We start from the raw sequence: 17,613 nt of genomic DNA on the forward strand, positions 1-17,613 counted from the left end.
ATATAAGCCCCTCCCGGCGTGCTGACATCAGTTTTCTACAGGAAACTTTTCCAAGCCACAACACGGAGCCGTGCAAAAAACTGTGATAGCATTGTAACAGTGTGTTAAAAAAAGAACAAAATCACTGAAAAAGCACCCAGTACCCGGAGGGACTGAAGTGATCTCACAGAGTACTTGCTGCGAGCAAGGGCCCAACAAATTGCCAAGCCGTGCCCCACCTCGAGGGGGCAACGACTGCGGCACAAATTATATGAGAAGCCAGGCACAGCTTGTCACCACAGAAGGGGAATTAAAAGAACCACAATATTGAAGCAACATGTTGCAAGACAAGTGACTAGAAGTGAACGACCACTAGAAAGTTCACAACGCACACCCTCCAGAGATTTAAGGACTGTAGCACCAAAGAGAACCAAACTCAATCAACTGCCAGAGAAAGAAGGAGGCATAGGTGTGGGCGGTGGGAGGAAATTTAAAACAGAATAACTACACGCGTGAGGAGCACAGGTGGAACAACATGAGAAGGTAGTAAAAAGTTTAGACCTGAACCACCTTAAAACGTGTACAGAGTGGAGAGCCAAAGGGCTCGAAAGCCGAACCACACCCCCTGCGCCAAAGGAAGGTTCGAGAACACGCCACCAACCAAACACTAGGATGGAGGGGAGTCCGAAGGGCCCCACGCAGAACAACACACCCTACCCCAGTGTGGTGCGAGAGCACACCTCCGGAAGACCAAGGCCACGAGAAAGTGGGGCTAGGTGGAAAAACACCATATGAAAAGGCCTTCGCAGAGCGGGAAGGATGGGCGGGCGTTAAGGAATCTTCAATTAGACTGTTTCTCTACCAGATATATCGTTACCGAAGGTAGGTAACTCTTCCATCTGATAGAGACATCTAGCCGCAGATTCCTTAACTTAGAATAGATACCAAAGCCATATCCCATAGGAGGAGGGTCTGCGAAACAACCACGAAGTTCCAGGAAACCATATACGTCAAGAGGCTGACGAAACATGGTGGGAACCGCAATGCCAGGGCAACTGACATGATACCCAGGAAAACTCTGCAAGGAACATGAACAAGGGACGGCAAACACACCAAAATCCATCGAGGGACGGTGCGAGACCTCTCTCGTCCAGACACAGGCGAAAGGAAATGCATTACAAGCAAGGTCAGCGCCAACGTAAGAAACAATGCAGTGACTCCATCAAAGAAGGAGCCCAGCACCGGTTCCTATGATCCATGAGGAACGAAGCCCCAAAGGGGCAAAACAACATGACAACAGTAGGGCATACCGCCTGAACAAACACCACAGTGGATGTCAAAATGAAAACAGGGGACAGTCCGAAGACTGTCCGGTTAAGAACAGGAGCCGCAACAGGAGGCCCGTGTGTGTAGAAAAAACACACATCAATTGTGTATCCCCTAGGACATGTGACAACAGTGGCAAGGCCGAACTCAGAGTCTAGTGCCAACAGAGACAGAAGAAGCACCATCGAGCAAAAGCGCAGTAGATAGGCATGCAGCCAAACGTACCAAAGGTACCACTATGCGGGGATAACCTGGAAAGCCAGGAACACATAGAGGACTCTATCCTGAAAGAGAGAGTGAGCAAGAAGGCCTGATATTAGGGCAAAAATAAGAAACTAGTATGCGAGCACCCCCGTGGCGTGTAGAACTTACGACATATACACAAAGAGACAGGAATGTTACCACATCTACAGGAAGTGATCAAACCCTAAACAAAGGAGTCGCTCAAATGGTACCACTGTACCGGTGTGCGGTATAACAGTCACAAAATGCAGAAAAAGCAACAGTACCCCGAGGGGGTAGAAACCTTGTCTCCTGTGAGGCAGGCAGAAACATAGACAACGATACTGCCAGTAAAGGAGCGAAGCCTGTCGCTAAAAAGCATACACCGCCAGAGACCGACACCATCTACCAACGAGGAGAATGTCGAGAAGAATACATGCACAGTAATGCTACCTAAAGAAGCAACTGTGCCAGAATGGGAGTAAGAACTAACACCCAGAAAAACAGCTTGTGGGGAGCCCATCACCAGTGCTACAAATGTGAGTAAGAACCCATACCTCGAGAAACAGCCGGGGTGGATCACAGATCCGGTGGCAGAAAGTCATATACAAATGCCAGTCCTTGAAGAACGAAGAAATATGTACAGGGCAGGAGTAGACAAACCGGACCCCCTGTCCTGCAAGAAGCAAGGGTCCGGAGACATTGCTAGGGAAGTGGGGTAGGAGGCAACACACAGCCAAGACAGAGCCAGCGGTAACTCCCCTTGCCCTAGGCAAGAAACCAGACAGTGCATGAGCCACAAGAAAAGACGTAGAGCACAACCTGTGTGCACCAATACGGCTAGTATTCACAGAATATAGAAGAGACTGTTCCGGAACGGAACAGAGGGACCTGCTCCCCAGGGGGGCATGTCCACCTGTAGACAGGCAAGGCGGGCAAAGCGAGGCTGCAAGAACACGCCAGGATAAAACAGGCATGACAAAACCCCAATGAAACAGCTGGGACGGATGCCCCTACTGAGGCGGGGATGTACTATGGATCAACCGTAGACAACCAATTGTATCCCCTGGAGAGAAACCAACCCCATGGACCTCACCAAAACTTCCTGGGTCAGGAAGAGTTGCAATATAACAGCCAACAAATACCCCTAATAGGGTAAGGCACAGCCCTACAAAAGAAGGGTCCCTCTTGAGATAAGCTTGTATGCAGAGGCTCAAAAGAAAGGGAAACACAGCTTAACCAGCTGTACCAGAATAAGGAAATAACACGGCTGAACAGCCACATAACCCAGAACATCTGTAACCCGTAACGGGTAACAGAAAAGAAAGTGACGGCACCGTCACGAAACCAAAAATCCTCCACGAGGATTAAAACCTGGGAAGACAATCAAACATAGACAGAAGGAGCCTGACCGCCGAATCAGCATGGGCGTCAAAAAGAGTGACCCCATCAAATGGTAGATCTCTAAGCCGCTCCTGAACATGCTCTCGGAAAACGCCATCACACAACCACGCATGGCGGCGCATGGCAACCTACCTGGCCATAGCCCGACCCACGGAGTCAGTAGTGTCCATGGAATCGAAAATTGCGCCATATCATGGCCATAACGGATCAGGCGGGCCAGATCGGCATGAGAGCTCTCCGGCAAGGAAGGGAGGAGCTGCTCAACAGAGTCCCAAAGGGCAAATGTAGCCCGAGCAAACATACACTACGTGTTTAGAGACCGGAGTCCCGAGCTGGCGGATGCAACCACATCGCTGCCACATGACTCTATCCACCGAGACTCCCGAGTGGGAGGATGCAACGGAACAGGAGTGGTAGAGAGAGCTGCCTGAATCACAAGTCCTCCAGCCCCAGGATGGAGGGTCAAACAGGCGGGGTCATCGGGAGCCGGGTGATGTGCCACAGCACGATCCACGGGGTCCCCCGAAGAGGGCCTTGCCCATGTCCCGAGAAGGATGCAAATGGCAACCATGGCTCCATGTCCCCTGCTCCCTGGTGGAGAAGATCCAGCAAAGCCTCCGAAGGTCTAGAGACTGAGGGCGGCTGCATCCTCAAAATGTCTGCAGCCCTGCAAACAGCCCTGATAAACATCCCACTAGCCTCCGTGGCAGCAAATTTAAGCGAACCACTTCAACAGCTCTGATTATTGTACACAGTAGCTGACATTATTGTGAAGTTATTAATGGTCGCCTAAAAATTGTGGAAACCAAGTTGTATATATCACAAATTTTTCACCTTTTGTTCTATGGTTTCAATTTCACACTGGGGACACAAAGCACTATTGTTTTTTTTTCTTTCCTTTTTTTTCCTTTTTGTATATATCTGTATATTCTTTGAATCCTATAAAATAATTAATGTAAATACGAACAGAGGTCTACGGGGTCTCCTTTCTTTCTGACATCTTCATAACCCATTACGATTGCGATTGTGCATATTATTATCAGTATAGATTAGTATATTTTTCCGCTGGAACCATTGTTTCTGTTATATATGAATGACCCTGGTTCCTAGCGAGTAGGGTGTCCCTTGTTCTTGTTCTCGAAGGGCGATGTGCCACAGCACGATCCACGGGGTCTCCTGAAGAGGGCCTCGCCCACGTCCCGAGAAGAATGTCAAATAATGACTCTGCAAATGGCAACAATGGCTCCATATCCCCCGCGCCCTGGTGGTGAATATCCAGCAAAGGCTCCGAAGGTCTAGAGACTGAGGGCGGCTGCATCCTCAAAATGTCTGCAGCCCTGCAAATAGCCCTGGCAAACGTCCCACTAGCCTCCGTGGCCCCGCAAGGCGGTGACAGCAAGTCATCAGTAGGTGACGGACGCAAGCTAATCCGGCCACCTAACTGAGGCTCAGCAAAAGGAGGAGTAGGCCAATGCCCCACTGGCGCCCGCCCCGTAGAGCGTTGAAATGACTCAGGGGGTGGGGAATCCACTGGGACCACATCCTCCACCAATAAAGCCGGAGATTGTACCGGCGCCGAACGGCGTAGAGCCGGTGTCGACGACCTCCGAAAAGGCCTCGACTGGCTGAGTGGCGCAAGCGTCGGCAACCTCTGAAAAGGCCTCGACGGTCCGAGTCGAGCCGGCGACCTTCGAAAACGCCTCGACCGTCCGAGTCGAGCCGGCGTCAACGACCTCCGAAAAGGCCTCAACCGGCCGGAGTTGGACTGGCATCGACTCAACATCTCCCGAGGTGGAAACCTGCAAGTAGAGAGGGCGCCGAAGCGGTGTCATGCACCGCGCCTCAGCCACCTCCAGCGATCCCGCAGGGAGCCTCAGAAGGCTGTGCAATGGCGCTGTGGAAAGGCTAGACGTCATGGGATGCCCCTCCGGGCCGTCTGTCCGGACGTTGCGGCGACTCCGGAGTTGGAGTCAGGGCACTCGGTCGGAGTTGAGAGTAAACCCACTGGCAGTGACCTGACCTGAGTCCCTACCCCACCCTGTGGGGCCCAAAGGCGCGACAAGGAGGGGGGGCAAAGCAAGAAAGGACTGCAGGGCCCTGCAGTAGTCCTCCATCTGAGGTCGAGTCGCGCCAGGACCCAGAAAAGGGGATATGCCGGGTCCGACTCCTGAGGGCCCGAGTCCGGCAAAGACCGGAAGCCGCGGGCCCCGACGTGATGTCGACACGAAGCAGACTACTTCTGCGACTTCTGTTTATGCTTACCTAAGGTAGGCGAATGATGGCGACGGTCCCGGGACCTGCCCCGAACAGGAACGTCCTCCTGTGAGGACTGGCGCCATGTGGACGTCTCCGCTGGAGAAGGAGACCTGTGCCGTGCGGGGGCAGTTCGGGACATACGGACAGACAGCAGCTTCATGCGGCATTCCCGCAGGGATTTCGGCCGCAGCTGTCGGCAAGCGTAGCACTCCACGGAGTCCTGGTGCTCGCCCAAGCACCAAATACAATTTTTGTGAGGGTCTGTCACTGACATCTGTCACAAGCAAGACCGGCACGGCTTGAAGCCCGCAAAGGGCATCTAACACTCTATTCCATGACGCAAAAAGGTGTCAAAAAGGCCTGAAGATAACAAAAACAGGCCAGAGGTATCACTTTCCCGGATCCGCGTTAGGATGCGGAAAAGAAGAAAACTGATGTCAGCACGCCGGGAGGGGCTTATATGGCTCCATTGACGTCACTTCTGTGGACGACATCAGGACGGAGCCGGGCGACGCCGCCTCCGGGTATTGCTGGGGAAAAAAGATTTTACGGATCCAGTCTGACGCCTGGGGAGATATTCTAAGTTAAGGAATCTGTGACTAGATGTCTCTATTAGATAAAGCTTATTGTTTGCTTGCAGTGGACTTAGAGCCCGTCCACTGCTTACCTTTGCTTGGTTTCACTGTTATTTTCATTTGATTGTTTTTTTATTCATCAGCTGTAATGGGCTTTACTCCCCCGTTGTGTTTGTCACTCGTCTGGAGAAAGAATGCATTACTTGTGTCCTTCCACTGCATTGCTTTCCTACCTGCACTCTCCATGTTACTTCTCCCCCCTCCACCCTCCATATTGCTTCTGGACCATGCATTGCTTCCTTGCCCGCAAAAGAAAATGAATCCATTACTTTTTCAACACTTTTTATTTAATGATCCAACTCAGATCGGTAAATTTAAAGAGCCTGCGTCATTTTGTAGGTGCATGCATGTTTGTGCCGTACCCCTACAAAATTAGGCACATAGAAGAGTCATAGTGCCTTTATTTATCGATTTGGGGATGCTGTACAGAATCACTAAAAACCATTCTCAAAATCAATAGGTTCTAAAGGAGAGACCTTTTGGTGTAGATCATGCTGATGTTTCAACTTTTAGGCAAATGTACCAATTGTTTTCTTAAGAAAGATTGGATGTCTTTTGTTCAGTATTTGTGGAGTTGGAATAATTCATTTTATAATGTGGTATCTCTAGAGCAATAGTTTACTTCCACTGAACAACCAAATACTATTTCAAAAGGTCTTACTGAGCATGCAGTTCAATGGACACATGCAAAACTGATCAGAATCCTTTCAGGGAGAAAACTCCCAGTTCGTACAAATTGTCTTTTCTTTGACAAGACTTTTCACTGAACTGAGCGCTACCTCCAGCATTCAACATTATTACTTACCATCATCAAACCCTATATGGAGCCATGGTGATTATGACTAGCAAGACAATATAACATGTATGCACCAACGAGATGATAACACATAACCTTTCCTTAGAAGGCTGGATGTTTACTTTTCCACTAAAAATAAACCTTGGCAAAACACAACTTCTGTAGCAACCAGGCAGGGTCTGGGACATCTAAACAAGTTTAGAATAATGTAACCCACTGGACGTTGTTCCTAAATTGACAAGCAGAGCCAAATCCTTAGGATTCATTTTCATTATCAACTGTTTGATAGACATGCATTTACATATCACAAACAGCCATCCACAAAAATGCAATCCACCAACTACAATTGCATCAAAAATCATTCTGCCTTACTATGGACTGTGGAATCTCCATTCAGCTGTAAGACTTATTAGTGGCTGCTACGAGAATATTCAAGCAGGCAACATAGACCTTAGTCAGCCTACAGAGTCACATTTGAAATTATATGTATCCCTTGCAATGCAATAAAACTGGGCTAACCCAACATAGTTCCATGAAAAACTCTTGACTGTACGTTACAAGTGTTGAGCAAAAACAAATCTCACCTCATGTTTGAAATAGCAAAACAAGCTTTGTTCTGTTTGATACCTAAAATGTGTAATAAACTATCTGAACCAGTAAAGCACCTTGGTTAGTTTTGGATAGCTACTAACAACCCAAGTCTATAAGGTACACATATTGTAAAATCCAAACTAAAACTATCACAGCCCAGACTTCCTAAAACATCAAAATGTGTATTATGTTATATGATGTTGCATGTAAAGCATCACAGCCCTGCCATAGTTAATCCATGCGGCATAAATATCTATATAAATACAATGTTTTGGGGATGTGGCCTAGAGATTAAAGATGCTAAACTTTGAACCTGGAGACCTACATTGTAATCTAATCGTTGCACCTGGCAGAACAATTGAGTACTTCATAGAAAGAGTATTCTCATGTACCTCAAACTGTAAATATTTCTAATACCACTATGAAAAAGTGCAGGAAACTTTGGAGCACTGATCCAATTGCATGTAGTAATTGTATGCATCACATCCTAGAATTTATGATTTCTTCCCAACTGAACGCCCCGCCCCTCACCGCCCACACCCCTCATGTTAAGGAGGTTCCTGTCACAAAAAATGTTCTAAGTAAAGTGCCCTCCTACCCCTTGTAGATTAACCTAAAGTATTTAAACACCTAAAAAAGCCACTGATTGTTTTAGTTCAACTTAAGAAAGGTTCTTTTAAATTAGCAATGCCTTGTCGTTGGATACATGAGGAATAAAAACAAAGTCTCATTAGAAATCACTCACCTCATTTGGCTGGGGCAAAATGGCAACAGTCATTGTGCTGGTATGAATGCGGCCTTGTTTCTCAGTTTTTGGCACTCTTTGGACCCGATGAACTCCCCCTTCAAACTTCAAGTACTTATACACCTCAAAGCCACCGATGCTGGCAGTTGCGTGTCGCAGCCCTCCTGGAACAGGAAAAGCAAAATAGAAATTTACAAAACGATGCCAATGTTAGGCCCATTATGTCACAATTTACTTCACTGATGTACGTACCAATATAATGAGTTGTATGCGACAGTCAAGAACATAGAGTGCTGGTCACAAATTATGGACAGTTCACTGATTTAAAGCCTTTGATCACATCATTCAAACCACAGCTCAGCTATTTTAAAACAATGTGTAGCAACAATACTATACGTGTAACTTTCCTTAACCACTGTTGACAAGCTGATGCCTTGAAAACAACACTGCTAGTTTTTAGGAAAATGAAGGTTTTTATCACTTTCAAGACAGGCTGGAAGTGGTTGGGGGAAGACTAGTGGTGGAAAAGGCAAAGGCAGGAATGTTTGTCGGTGTAGGAAGATGGCTAGCTTGAGTTTGGGCATGAAAAAGTGTCCATTCCGTTTCCTACGGATCTTGATGTTCATATGTTTAGCCACTATGCTTGACTGGACGAGAACTGTTGAGGAATCCAGGGTGGATGCATTTGTATGTGAGGCATAGGAAGTTTAAATTTATCATGGCACTCATTAGAAGCTTGTGCAGGTATTTTAGCGTTGGTGATGGTATGTTTCTTATGTTATGCATCCCATGAGTCTTGCTGTCCTATTTTGTTGGATCTTGTGCCATGCAGCTGGGTGATCAAATGGTTTTCGGTTCGATCGATAATAAATGTATAGATTAAAGATCTTCAGCCGAGTTATGTTTTTAGTTGTGTTCTCTGTTTACTGAACACTGACTGGTGTGGGAGTTTCAACTGTATTTATTTGGATGACCAAAAAGTACAATGTAAAGGTTTCTAGCTGTGCTCCATAACCGACACACCAGTAGCTCAGAAAGAGGAGAGATGCTGCAGATGAAAAAGTCTAATCTTTTCACTCAGATATATTGGGTCAGCAAGTTTGGGTCACTAACCCCGGTTGTTAATTGAAGACATGAATGTGACTGGGTGAAAGAAGGCAGGTGATGGGCTTATGCAATGTGTCTGGCCTCTATGTTCGAGCTCTTTAATGTGCCTTCATGTTTTCATCATTCTGTTTATTCAGTAGAAGGGACAGGCTGGCAGAAACAAGTGTGAAATAGTCCTTGGTGTTGCAGACGTTTAGGCAGCGCTGGAATTACGCCTGTGTAAGGCTGCATTATAAACTTCATCCCCGAAAAGGATTTTGGGGAGTGTGTGTATCTGAAAGGGAAGAGTGAAAGGCAGACTCTTGCAGCATTACAAAGATGACTGCTGTACGCCTGGAGATTAATGCACGGAGTCTGAGCTATTTCAATTAATTGTTTTAGATCAATAAAAAAACATTGAATTATTAGCTCTGTGGAACCAGTGACGGAATGGAGCATTTTGATGAGTTTTCGCGCGGGAGACAGCATAAAAGTTGGCTGAGAGATCAAGATGGATGAACATGTCAACAATTCCACTCTATGGTTTGAGATATTTTCAAAAACTCATACTGGAGCTCTATCTGTTCTATGATTGATCGTGAGGCCTGATGAGCACACACCCTTGTTGGGTGATATCTTCATGAACCAATGCATTTGTACAACCCCCATGATTTTTATGATTTTATTGATAAATGTAAGGCCTTCGATTTGTTAGCTGTATCTTACTGTAGTTGCACCAATGTCCAACCCTGTACCCTGCAGTCGCCATCTTTTAATAAAGCCAAAGTGATGCATTATCTGTAAGCTCTTCTCTTCTCCCAACCCCCCCCCTCCCTCCCCCCCAGGCGGAGGTTGTATTTGGCATGAATTTCAAACACTGCAATTGGCATACACGTTCTAAAAATTCCACAATCTGCTGTAGTGAGTGAAGGACCAGATATTTGATAAAGCTGTGACAAATGGAACAATTTCAGAGTTGTGTTATGGAGATAAAATGAAAAGAAACAGTGTAAATGGCATCATAAGACAGGGCTAAAAAAAGTACACTCGCTATAGCGCCAGATTTAATCAGGACAAGAATTTTAGCCTATTCGCCTGTTCTGGGAGCTGGCAGCAGGTGTTCTGCTTGCTCACATAGTGAATGAGCAAAATAGGTGTCTTTAAATCTTGTCACATTTGCTCAGCTTTCAGAGACAGAGATCAAAAGTCAGTCTGTCTTCCTACATTTACTTTTCTTTCTGTGAATGAAGTTAAAGAATTTTGCAAAGTGAACTGCGTGACAATCGCTCTGTTCAAAGCATGTGAAATGAAAGGCTACAAGATTTCAGGCTTTTTTTCCACACAACACTGAAATAGCTAGTATGTGAACTGTTCAAACATTTCAAATATATTTCACTAATTTTGAAGACACATTTTGTAATTCTGTGATGAAAATAAGATTTTTATAGGATCAAAAAAATTCAAACACTTTATTTGGTGATGAGCAAATTTTAAATAGTTTTGCTGAAACTCAATTTCCAAACATGGTTTATGCGCCAATTACTTTATGAGTAAAACTACATGTTAGTGGGAACGCTTTGTGGCCATTTCAATGGAAAATGTGCGATCTGTAAATTCCAGTGTGCTACCACATTATGGTTTAGTGACATATTTATGAGAAGTGAGTTTTTAAACATGAACTGGGAAATATTCCTGCTATTAGTGAACTAAAAGGCAAGCCAGGGATCATGTGTACCTTATATGCTATATGTGGGCTCCAGACTTAATATACACAGAGCAAACATTTAGCCTAGTAAATGAAGTTTTTTTTGTACAAGAGAAATAGTGAACTTGCATATTGGAAGGTGCTCTCATGTGATAATAAAGAAAAAAGCGGCTCCATAAGACAAAATATTTGCCTAGGATCACACAATTAGAGACCAGGTCAAGGTCAATTACATTACAGTTAGGTTGAGTAGATTATTCAAGTTAGTAGACCTGCAGGGCTAGTAAAATTGTTATGAATTTCTGAGCCCTAAAAGAGGTTATGGGGAAAGTCTTGGCTGTAAAAAATGAAAGGGGTAATTCAGCATGTGGGATGTGAGGAGCGAGAACCAAGAAGGTAGGCAAACTGAGAAAGGGTTTGGATATTACAGGTGTGGCAGTAATGGGAACGTGGCAGTCAACAATCAGTGTCTAGCTGTAGAAAAAGAGCGCAGAGATTGCTAGATGTTTGCAATCCATTATCTTTTTGTGTTTTAAACGGGTGTGTTACATCTGTGGTAGGATGCTATACTAAGCTGTAACTGAATTGAGAGGAAACTTGCTGAGGCAGTTGGAGGCAGCTGGTGTCTCTATTAACTAGGCGTGAATATATAATGATGGAGCTGGCAAAAACCTCTTTCACACAACTATGTGTGAACACCTTTCCCGCAGTCAATTTTTATCAGACACCTGCTACCTAAGGAAATGTCAAACAGAGCACACTGCATTCCACTGCAGACAATTCTCTCCAGAAGCAATGTTCACGAGTGCAAGCCCAATAAGTATGCAAAACAAAAAGTAAGCAAAACAAAACACTGACTAAAAACAAAGATGTAATTTACAGGAAAGAGACATAACTAAGGGTGGATGTGGTGTTGAGGGTAAGTGGTTCGTCATTTTGATGACATAAAATTGGCAGACTACATAAATTAGAAAATTTGAATTTAATCTCTGAATAATCAACTGAATTCTTCATTGGCAATTCAATTATTTGTCTCTTGAGCCGATTGAGTATGCTATTTCTTTTATCACCTATTACCTTCTACAGAAAGTCGTTCTGAACTTGGTTAAATTGCCTGTATGCCAGGCGTACCAAGGAGAAGCTTTGATGCCTATGATTCATTTAAGTAATTGATTTATTTCAGGAGCAGTGGCAGCTTGGGTATAGCTAACCACTCCTTACTTCTATCTTCCATCTTCCATCTTGACTACACTGGTTATTTCTTCAAATCCTTGTTGGCTTCCCGTGAGGGTCTAGAATGTGAGAAATTCATAATATGAGGTAGGCAACACTTTGTGGAGCTGCAAAGCCATGAAATGTATTACCTCTATTGCTGAATCTGAGATTCAAGAAATTGCTTACAATCTAACAGGTAATCTTCAACCGTTCACACCAGCAACATTAGTGGTTAGGGAAAGGGCTTCTTACACCAATGACATCTGATCAAAAAAGTTATTACAGATTGGGGAATGGGCTCCAAAAGGTAACCTCACAAAGACAAGCTCTTGAAGAAAATGTCAGAACGCCTGGATTGAACTCTTAGAGTCTGCAGCAAGGTGTCCTTCCACACCTTCGCCTTTCTCTCTCGTACTTTCAATTTAATCCAGAGCTCTCACTCAGATATAAAATGGTCCAGACTAGCCATCTAAGGTGTACACAGCCACTTAAAAAGATTAAGCAGCTGGATACTACACTCATGACACTAGAACGTTATGTGCTGTCAAGCAATATTACTTTGCAAACACAAGGAGATGATGGACGGGGCACTGAAACTTTTCAGACACTCACCCAAGTCACAGATCTGAGTTGAATCCATCATCGTTCTTTAGCTTGCTTCGCCAGCCCAGTTCAGACCCAGCCATATGCAAATCAGTCATGACCCTGTTCCTCATGGGAACAATACAGCCCGAACTGCCAAGCAAGGTCTTCCCTGGAACGGAAACAAGCATCCTGGGACCAGTTTTGGGATAACAGCCCTCATTAGCCAGGCTAGCTTGAATCCAGTGGCAAAGTGAGCAAGGGACCCATGGCTGGCCATACCTGCCAGCTTAGGGCGGAAAAAGCAAACACAAAGCAATATTACTTTCTCACAGCATATATAAACATTACAGTTTGAAATGCGGCATGGCATTCAGAATCAGAAGTAATGTGCCAGATTAACAAAGGGAGTTTACCTATACAGAGTAAACCTTTGTAGTATAGGATTCTCTCAGGCACCTTCATCAAATCAGTGCATATTTTACTGTATATGTAATTTTCATATTCACTACACAACAGGATTACAAGGCTCTTGGGGTGGCACTATCTCAGTCTCACATTTTAATTCGAATCAGATTTGTATTTTTTGTTAGTGGTTCTAAGCAGGACACTATTGTAACACATGATGGTTTAGCTATTATCGGAGGGTGATTGGTTTATAATTATAGCCATGGTCTCTGCACTCAGGACAGGGTGTGGGGCAGAGGTGGTGGGTGCAGTGAGAGAACTTGTGGACAGCAGTCCCAGGAGGATGGCCCGTCTTGCTGTAGTAATTAGCAGAAACCACATGTGGAGTCTGCGTTACTACACGTTAAGTAAAGGCTAATGCCAAGCCTGCTGTTTACTCTCTCCAAATGTGAAACTATTAATCTCGCAAGCTTTAAAGGAAATTCTTCATAAGTTAAAAAAAAATCTAATTGTTTCATATTTTATAATGTATAAGAGCTTAAATGTTGGTATAAAAGTAAGTAATTCTTACTTCTATGTTGAGTAATCTTTCTGCGTTTGCGCCTGCAACTTACCTAATTCACTCTTAAAATACTCAAGTATTTCAAAATTCCAGCACCTATATGCCGCATATCTCTGGTACATATCAAACATCTCCGATGTGAACAGCATTGCTTCTTGTCCGCCCACACCAGCATTTACTTCCATGATCAAGTCACTTTCATCTGTTTCTTCAGAGGGGACCAAGACCATGAAAATCTGCAAATAAGACATAAATATGAAATTCGGCTAGGAATGCCATCTACGAGAATCTGGTAAATGAAGTGGTTTGCATTTAACACAAGATGATGCTCATGCAGAATACTAAAAGCAAGCTTATGTCTTCTACCTAGCAATTAACGTGAAAGCTTTGATCATCCCTTCAACAGAATTGTCTATTGATTATCAGGATGATCATTCTATGTAGTTAATATATGTCAGTCAAAACTGCTGTGCAAAGGCCAAAAAGTGCTGGTGGACCACTTTATAAACATCTCCCACGTGGCAATCATATTGTCCACTGCCCTGTGGCGCCACTTGAATGTTGGATTCTGAGACGCCTTATCCAAGAAGGGATATTTACAACTCCTCCCCATTTGTTTGTAAGCAGATCTTTAGAGAGACCCCGATGCAGAAGATAGCTGAGCCCACCGTTTCCTTTTGGTTGCTTGATATGTGTTAAAGTGACACGCAAAGGCCACTAACGTTCAGCCCTTAAAATAGTATGAGCTGGTTTAGTGGGGGTGATGTGATTTACTGGAATTATGCTTGCAGCCCTGGCAGACATATCCAGCAAAACGTCTGGGTATACCTGCCTCAAATTCTGTGGGGGCTTTGTAGAGTGCAGAGGAATAGGGGGGGGGGGATGTTAAAAAGGCCCAGCTGATCATCCACATTAATGTCACGAGCAGAGGATATCATTTCAGCATCTGATTAATGAGAGCTGAATAAAGGAGAAGAACCTGAATGTGTGTTCTCTCATGCCACAAGAACCACATTTTGGGGGGCAAGTAAGAGCCCAGAAAGTTAAGGTTTGCAAAGCTTTTTTGTATTATTAATTCATCTGGTAAATCTGGAATCCAATTAGACATCTTTATATTTATATTATTATTTGCTGTCCCAGAGACGTTCATCAGAGCAGCTGCTTTTCTAAAGCTTGCATAGGATATTGCAACAAATAATATATTTAGATACTTTTAAAGAACCCTTAATAAAATATCCTCAATCACTAATAAATATCAAGATGAAAAAAATAAATGTATGAGGACAGACTTAAAACAAAAGCAGCCAATACACAAATAGAGAGGGACTTCGTTAAAGTTAACAAGCATTTGCAATGCAATCGGTCTCGCCTTTGGGACCCTATATGTATTTAGCTTTGCAGCACATTACCTGGGGGCTGAAACATCTATTGTTCTTTAACATGGAGGGAAAGTAAGCACCAAACTGCGTGACACACCAGGTATGGGAACACATGGCGAGAAATATTGCCTTTCAGCGGGAAATGGTTTTGGCCAAAGCTCTGTTTTTAAATTAAAATCAGGGAACTTCAGTGGTCATATCTCTGAAAATACAAGATTTGGAAAAAAATATTGTCTACGGGTGCTCGTGGAAGACAATTTCTATGGACTGGAATCTAGAGAATGCTAAAGTGATTCTGGTATTTTACTGACCTCTGCTGGTCGTTTTCTAGCAAGAAAGGTAAATAGAGGCAGTTGCCAGAATTTTTTTTTTTTTTAAAGTGCGGCAGCAGAAAGAAATTCTGGTATTTTACTGACCTCTACTGGTCGTTTTCTATCACGACAGTTAAATAGAGGCAGTTGAATAGAAAAGAGAGTCCCTAAACGGAAGCATACAAGTCCTAGGGTTGATTTCCAGACCCCACAAAGTACATAAAGATATAAGTATATACAAGAGGTCTTGAATGCTCGACCTAAAAATAGAAGTGGCAAAAGTTAAAATGTCTAGGCAATGAGAAGGGTTTTACCAAAAAAGATGCGGAGTGGCATTTGCAAAATTTAGCATAAACCGTAATGGTCTTAAGAAAAATGTGTCAAAACCAATTAACAATTTTCATGCACGACTTCTAAAACAGAAGATAAATTAATACAATACTTTAAAGAATGGTTGGTGGTAAAGCACTGCCTTAGGATAGCCAAATGACTGAGTTTTGTTGATGGTTCTGAAGTTAAGCAATGGTTTATATACATAAACTTTACAGTCACAAACATGAAGCAGGGGTGTAGAATTAAAGTGGAGACAATTTAACCTGTTAAAAAGAAAAAATATGGTTGAAACGATTTGTATTTTCACATGGCAGCTTAAGAATTTCTATCAAATATGCTGTAAATTAATTTTTGCACACGCAATGGGCACTGCATTAATTAGAAATAAAGTCATCATCAAATTCTTTTTGGTCTCCGTTTTCCTTTATTTGCATCCACATTTACTCCTATACTCAAGTCGTTTTTAGGTCTAGGCTAGACTGTGCATACCCAGTCGCGAATAGACCTGTGTTTAATCTGTGGACTTCAGCTCGCACACACGCTTGCCATTTGTGCAGTGGAGTAGCAGGGGAGGGGGCGGCACGAGTTCGGGGGGAGTCAGACTGCCCCCCCCCCCCACTCTTACCTGTGTGTGTCACGGGGTGGCAAGGACAGGAAATCGCCAGCACACCACGCTCTTACATGTAAACACAGGGGCCGTCGTGGGCAGCAAAAGGTCTTGCTACTCCACTGCATTTGCTTGGTCCATTGTCTGTCTCATATTTTTTGTCACTATTTGTCCCTGGCATGCATGGTCGTGCCTCTTCTTGTGTTTACACCTCCCCCAGAGCATGGACTAAGTACTTCTAAAGATCCACTGCTCCAGTTTTTACAATCATTTTAGGACCTACCATTTTCTTTCTTTTTTCAGCACTCTACACAGTGCTCGTGCTTTAACCAGCTGTTTCCTGCCACACGCCCACATATCACCTCCTCCCCGTCACTGTTCTTCCCACTGTTGCTGCTTTTCATTTCCTCCACCCTCCCTTCCATCGCTGCTTGCTCCCTCGCACCTCCCGATGCGTGCCCCGTCCACAAATCACCCCTCAACCGACCCCATCACTGCTTTAAACACCGATTGTAGCCTGTTTCATTCTAGTGAATGGTGGTGCTCTGCTTTTTAATGATCTGTTAGTGTATAGCTGACATGCTGATTGGAGCATGTGTGCAAGGCTGCTATTACTTGGCATACATGTAGTCTCAGTTTATTTTCTGCAAGTGTGGGTCCTATTGATGACACCATATGCGGTTGTATGCAATGGTTTTTATAGCTAGAAAATCAGACTTCAAGTGAATCAGGTATACATTATCACAGGGCCTGTTAGAGCTTCTAAAGTACCAGTGTCTTCTGCTGTAATCGCATAGCCACATTTCTCCTGTGCGAAATGATTAAACTGTTCATATCTCACCTTATTGCTTCTCATTTCTTAGGGTGGGACTCCATTTATTAAAATTTCTCCCGTCTGGACACTTTCTTACTTTTTCCGCATTCACCGGTGAAGTGTTTTCCTGCGCCATTATTGCTTAACTTAAATTCTCGTCAAAGGAGCCAAACTGAGTTTTGATGACATAAAGGTCTGTCTGCCCCTCAATTATCCACGGCAAAAGTAGTCCTTTTCATGTGGTTGCTGACACAATGCATTTCCTCATGTTCACTACTGTAAACTACCCTAACACTGATTCTTTCTGGCTTTTTTTCTGCAGTTTTATATAGCAACAATACCACCCACAGGTACTGGAGCGTTTTACATTAGTACCAGTTCTTGTAAAGAAGTACACATTCATTTTTGTAGGTACAGGGATATTAAGTGATTTGCCCTGAATGAAGAATTTAATTCAGACGACAAAACTCGGATCCGGTTTCCTAGCTCCACAGTCCATAGCTGTGGCCCTTACGCCACATCCTCAACCAAGGATGCCACATTCTCTCCCTACCCTTGGCCTCGGCCTGAGGTCCAGATTTTGCAATGATGGCCAAATCACTTAATCTTACTGTGGCAGCCCGCATTATCTGTTGGTTGCCTGTCCACCTTCCACCC

The 17,613-nt window shown here is 44.1% G+C and overlaps 1 protein-coding gene across 1 annotated transcript in view; it reads right to left on the bottom strand.

The window, feature by feature from the left end:
- MTRF1L (mitochondrial translation release factor 1 like) overlaps positions 1 to 17,613 on the bottom strand; it is a 281,412-nt gene that overhangs the window by 147,984 nt on the left and 115,815 nt on the right. Inside the window, exons 3-4 of the mRNA XM_085612095.1 lie at positions 13,565 to 13,748; positions 7,955 to 8,118 (exon numbers count right to left, since the gene is read on the bottom strand). Of these exons, the coding sequence (XP_085468221.1) occupies positions 7,955 to 8,118; positions 13,565 to 13,748 (348 nt within the window). The remainder of the gene's footprint in view (positions 1 to 7,954; positions 8,119 to 13,564; positions 13,749 to 17,613) is intronic.

This window comes from Triturus cristatus, chromosome 6 (genome assembly GCF_964204655.1).
Source record: "Triturus cristatus chromosome 6, aTriCri1.1, whole genome shotgun sequence".
NCBI lineage: Eukaryota > Metazoa > Chordata > Amphibia > Caudata > Salamandridae > Triturus > Triturus cristatus.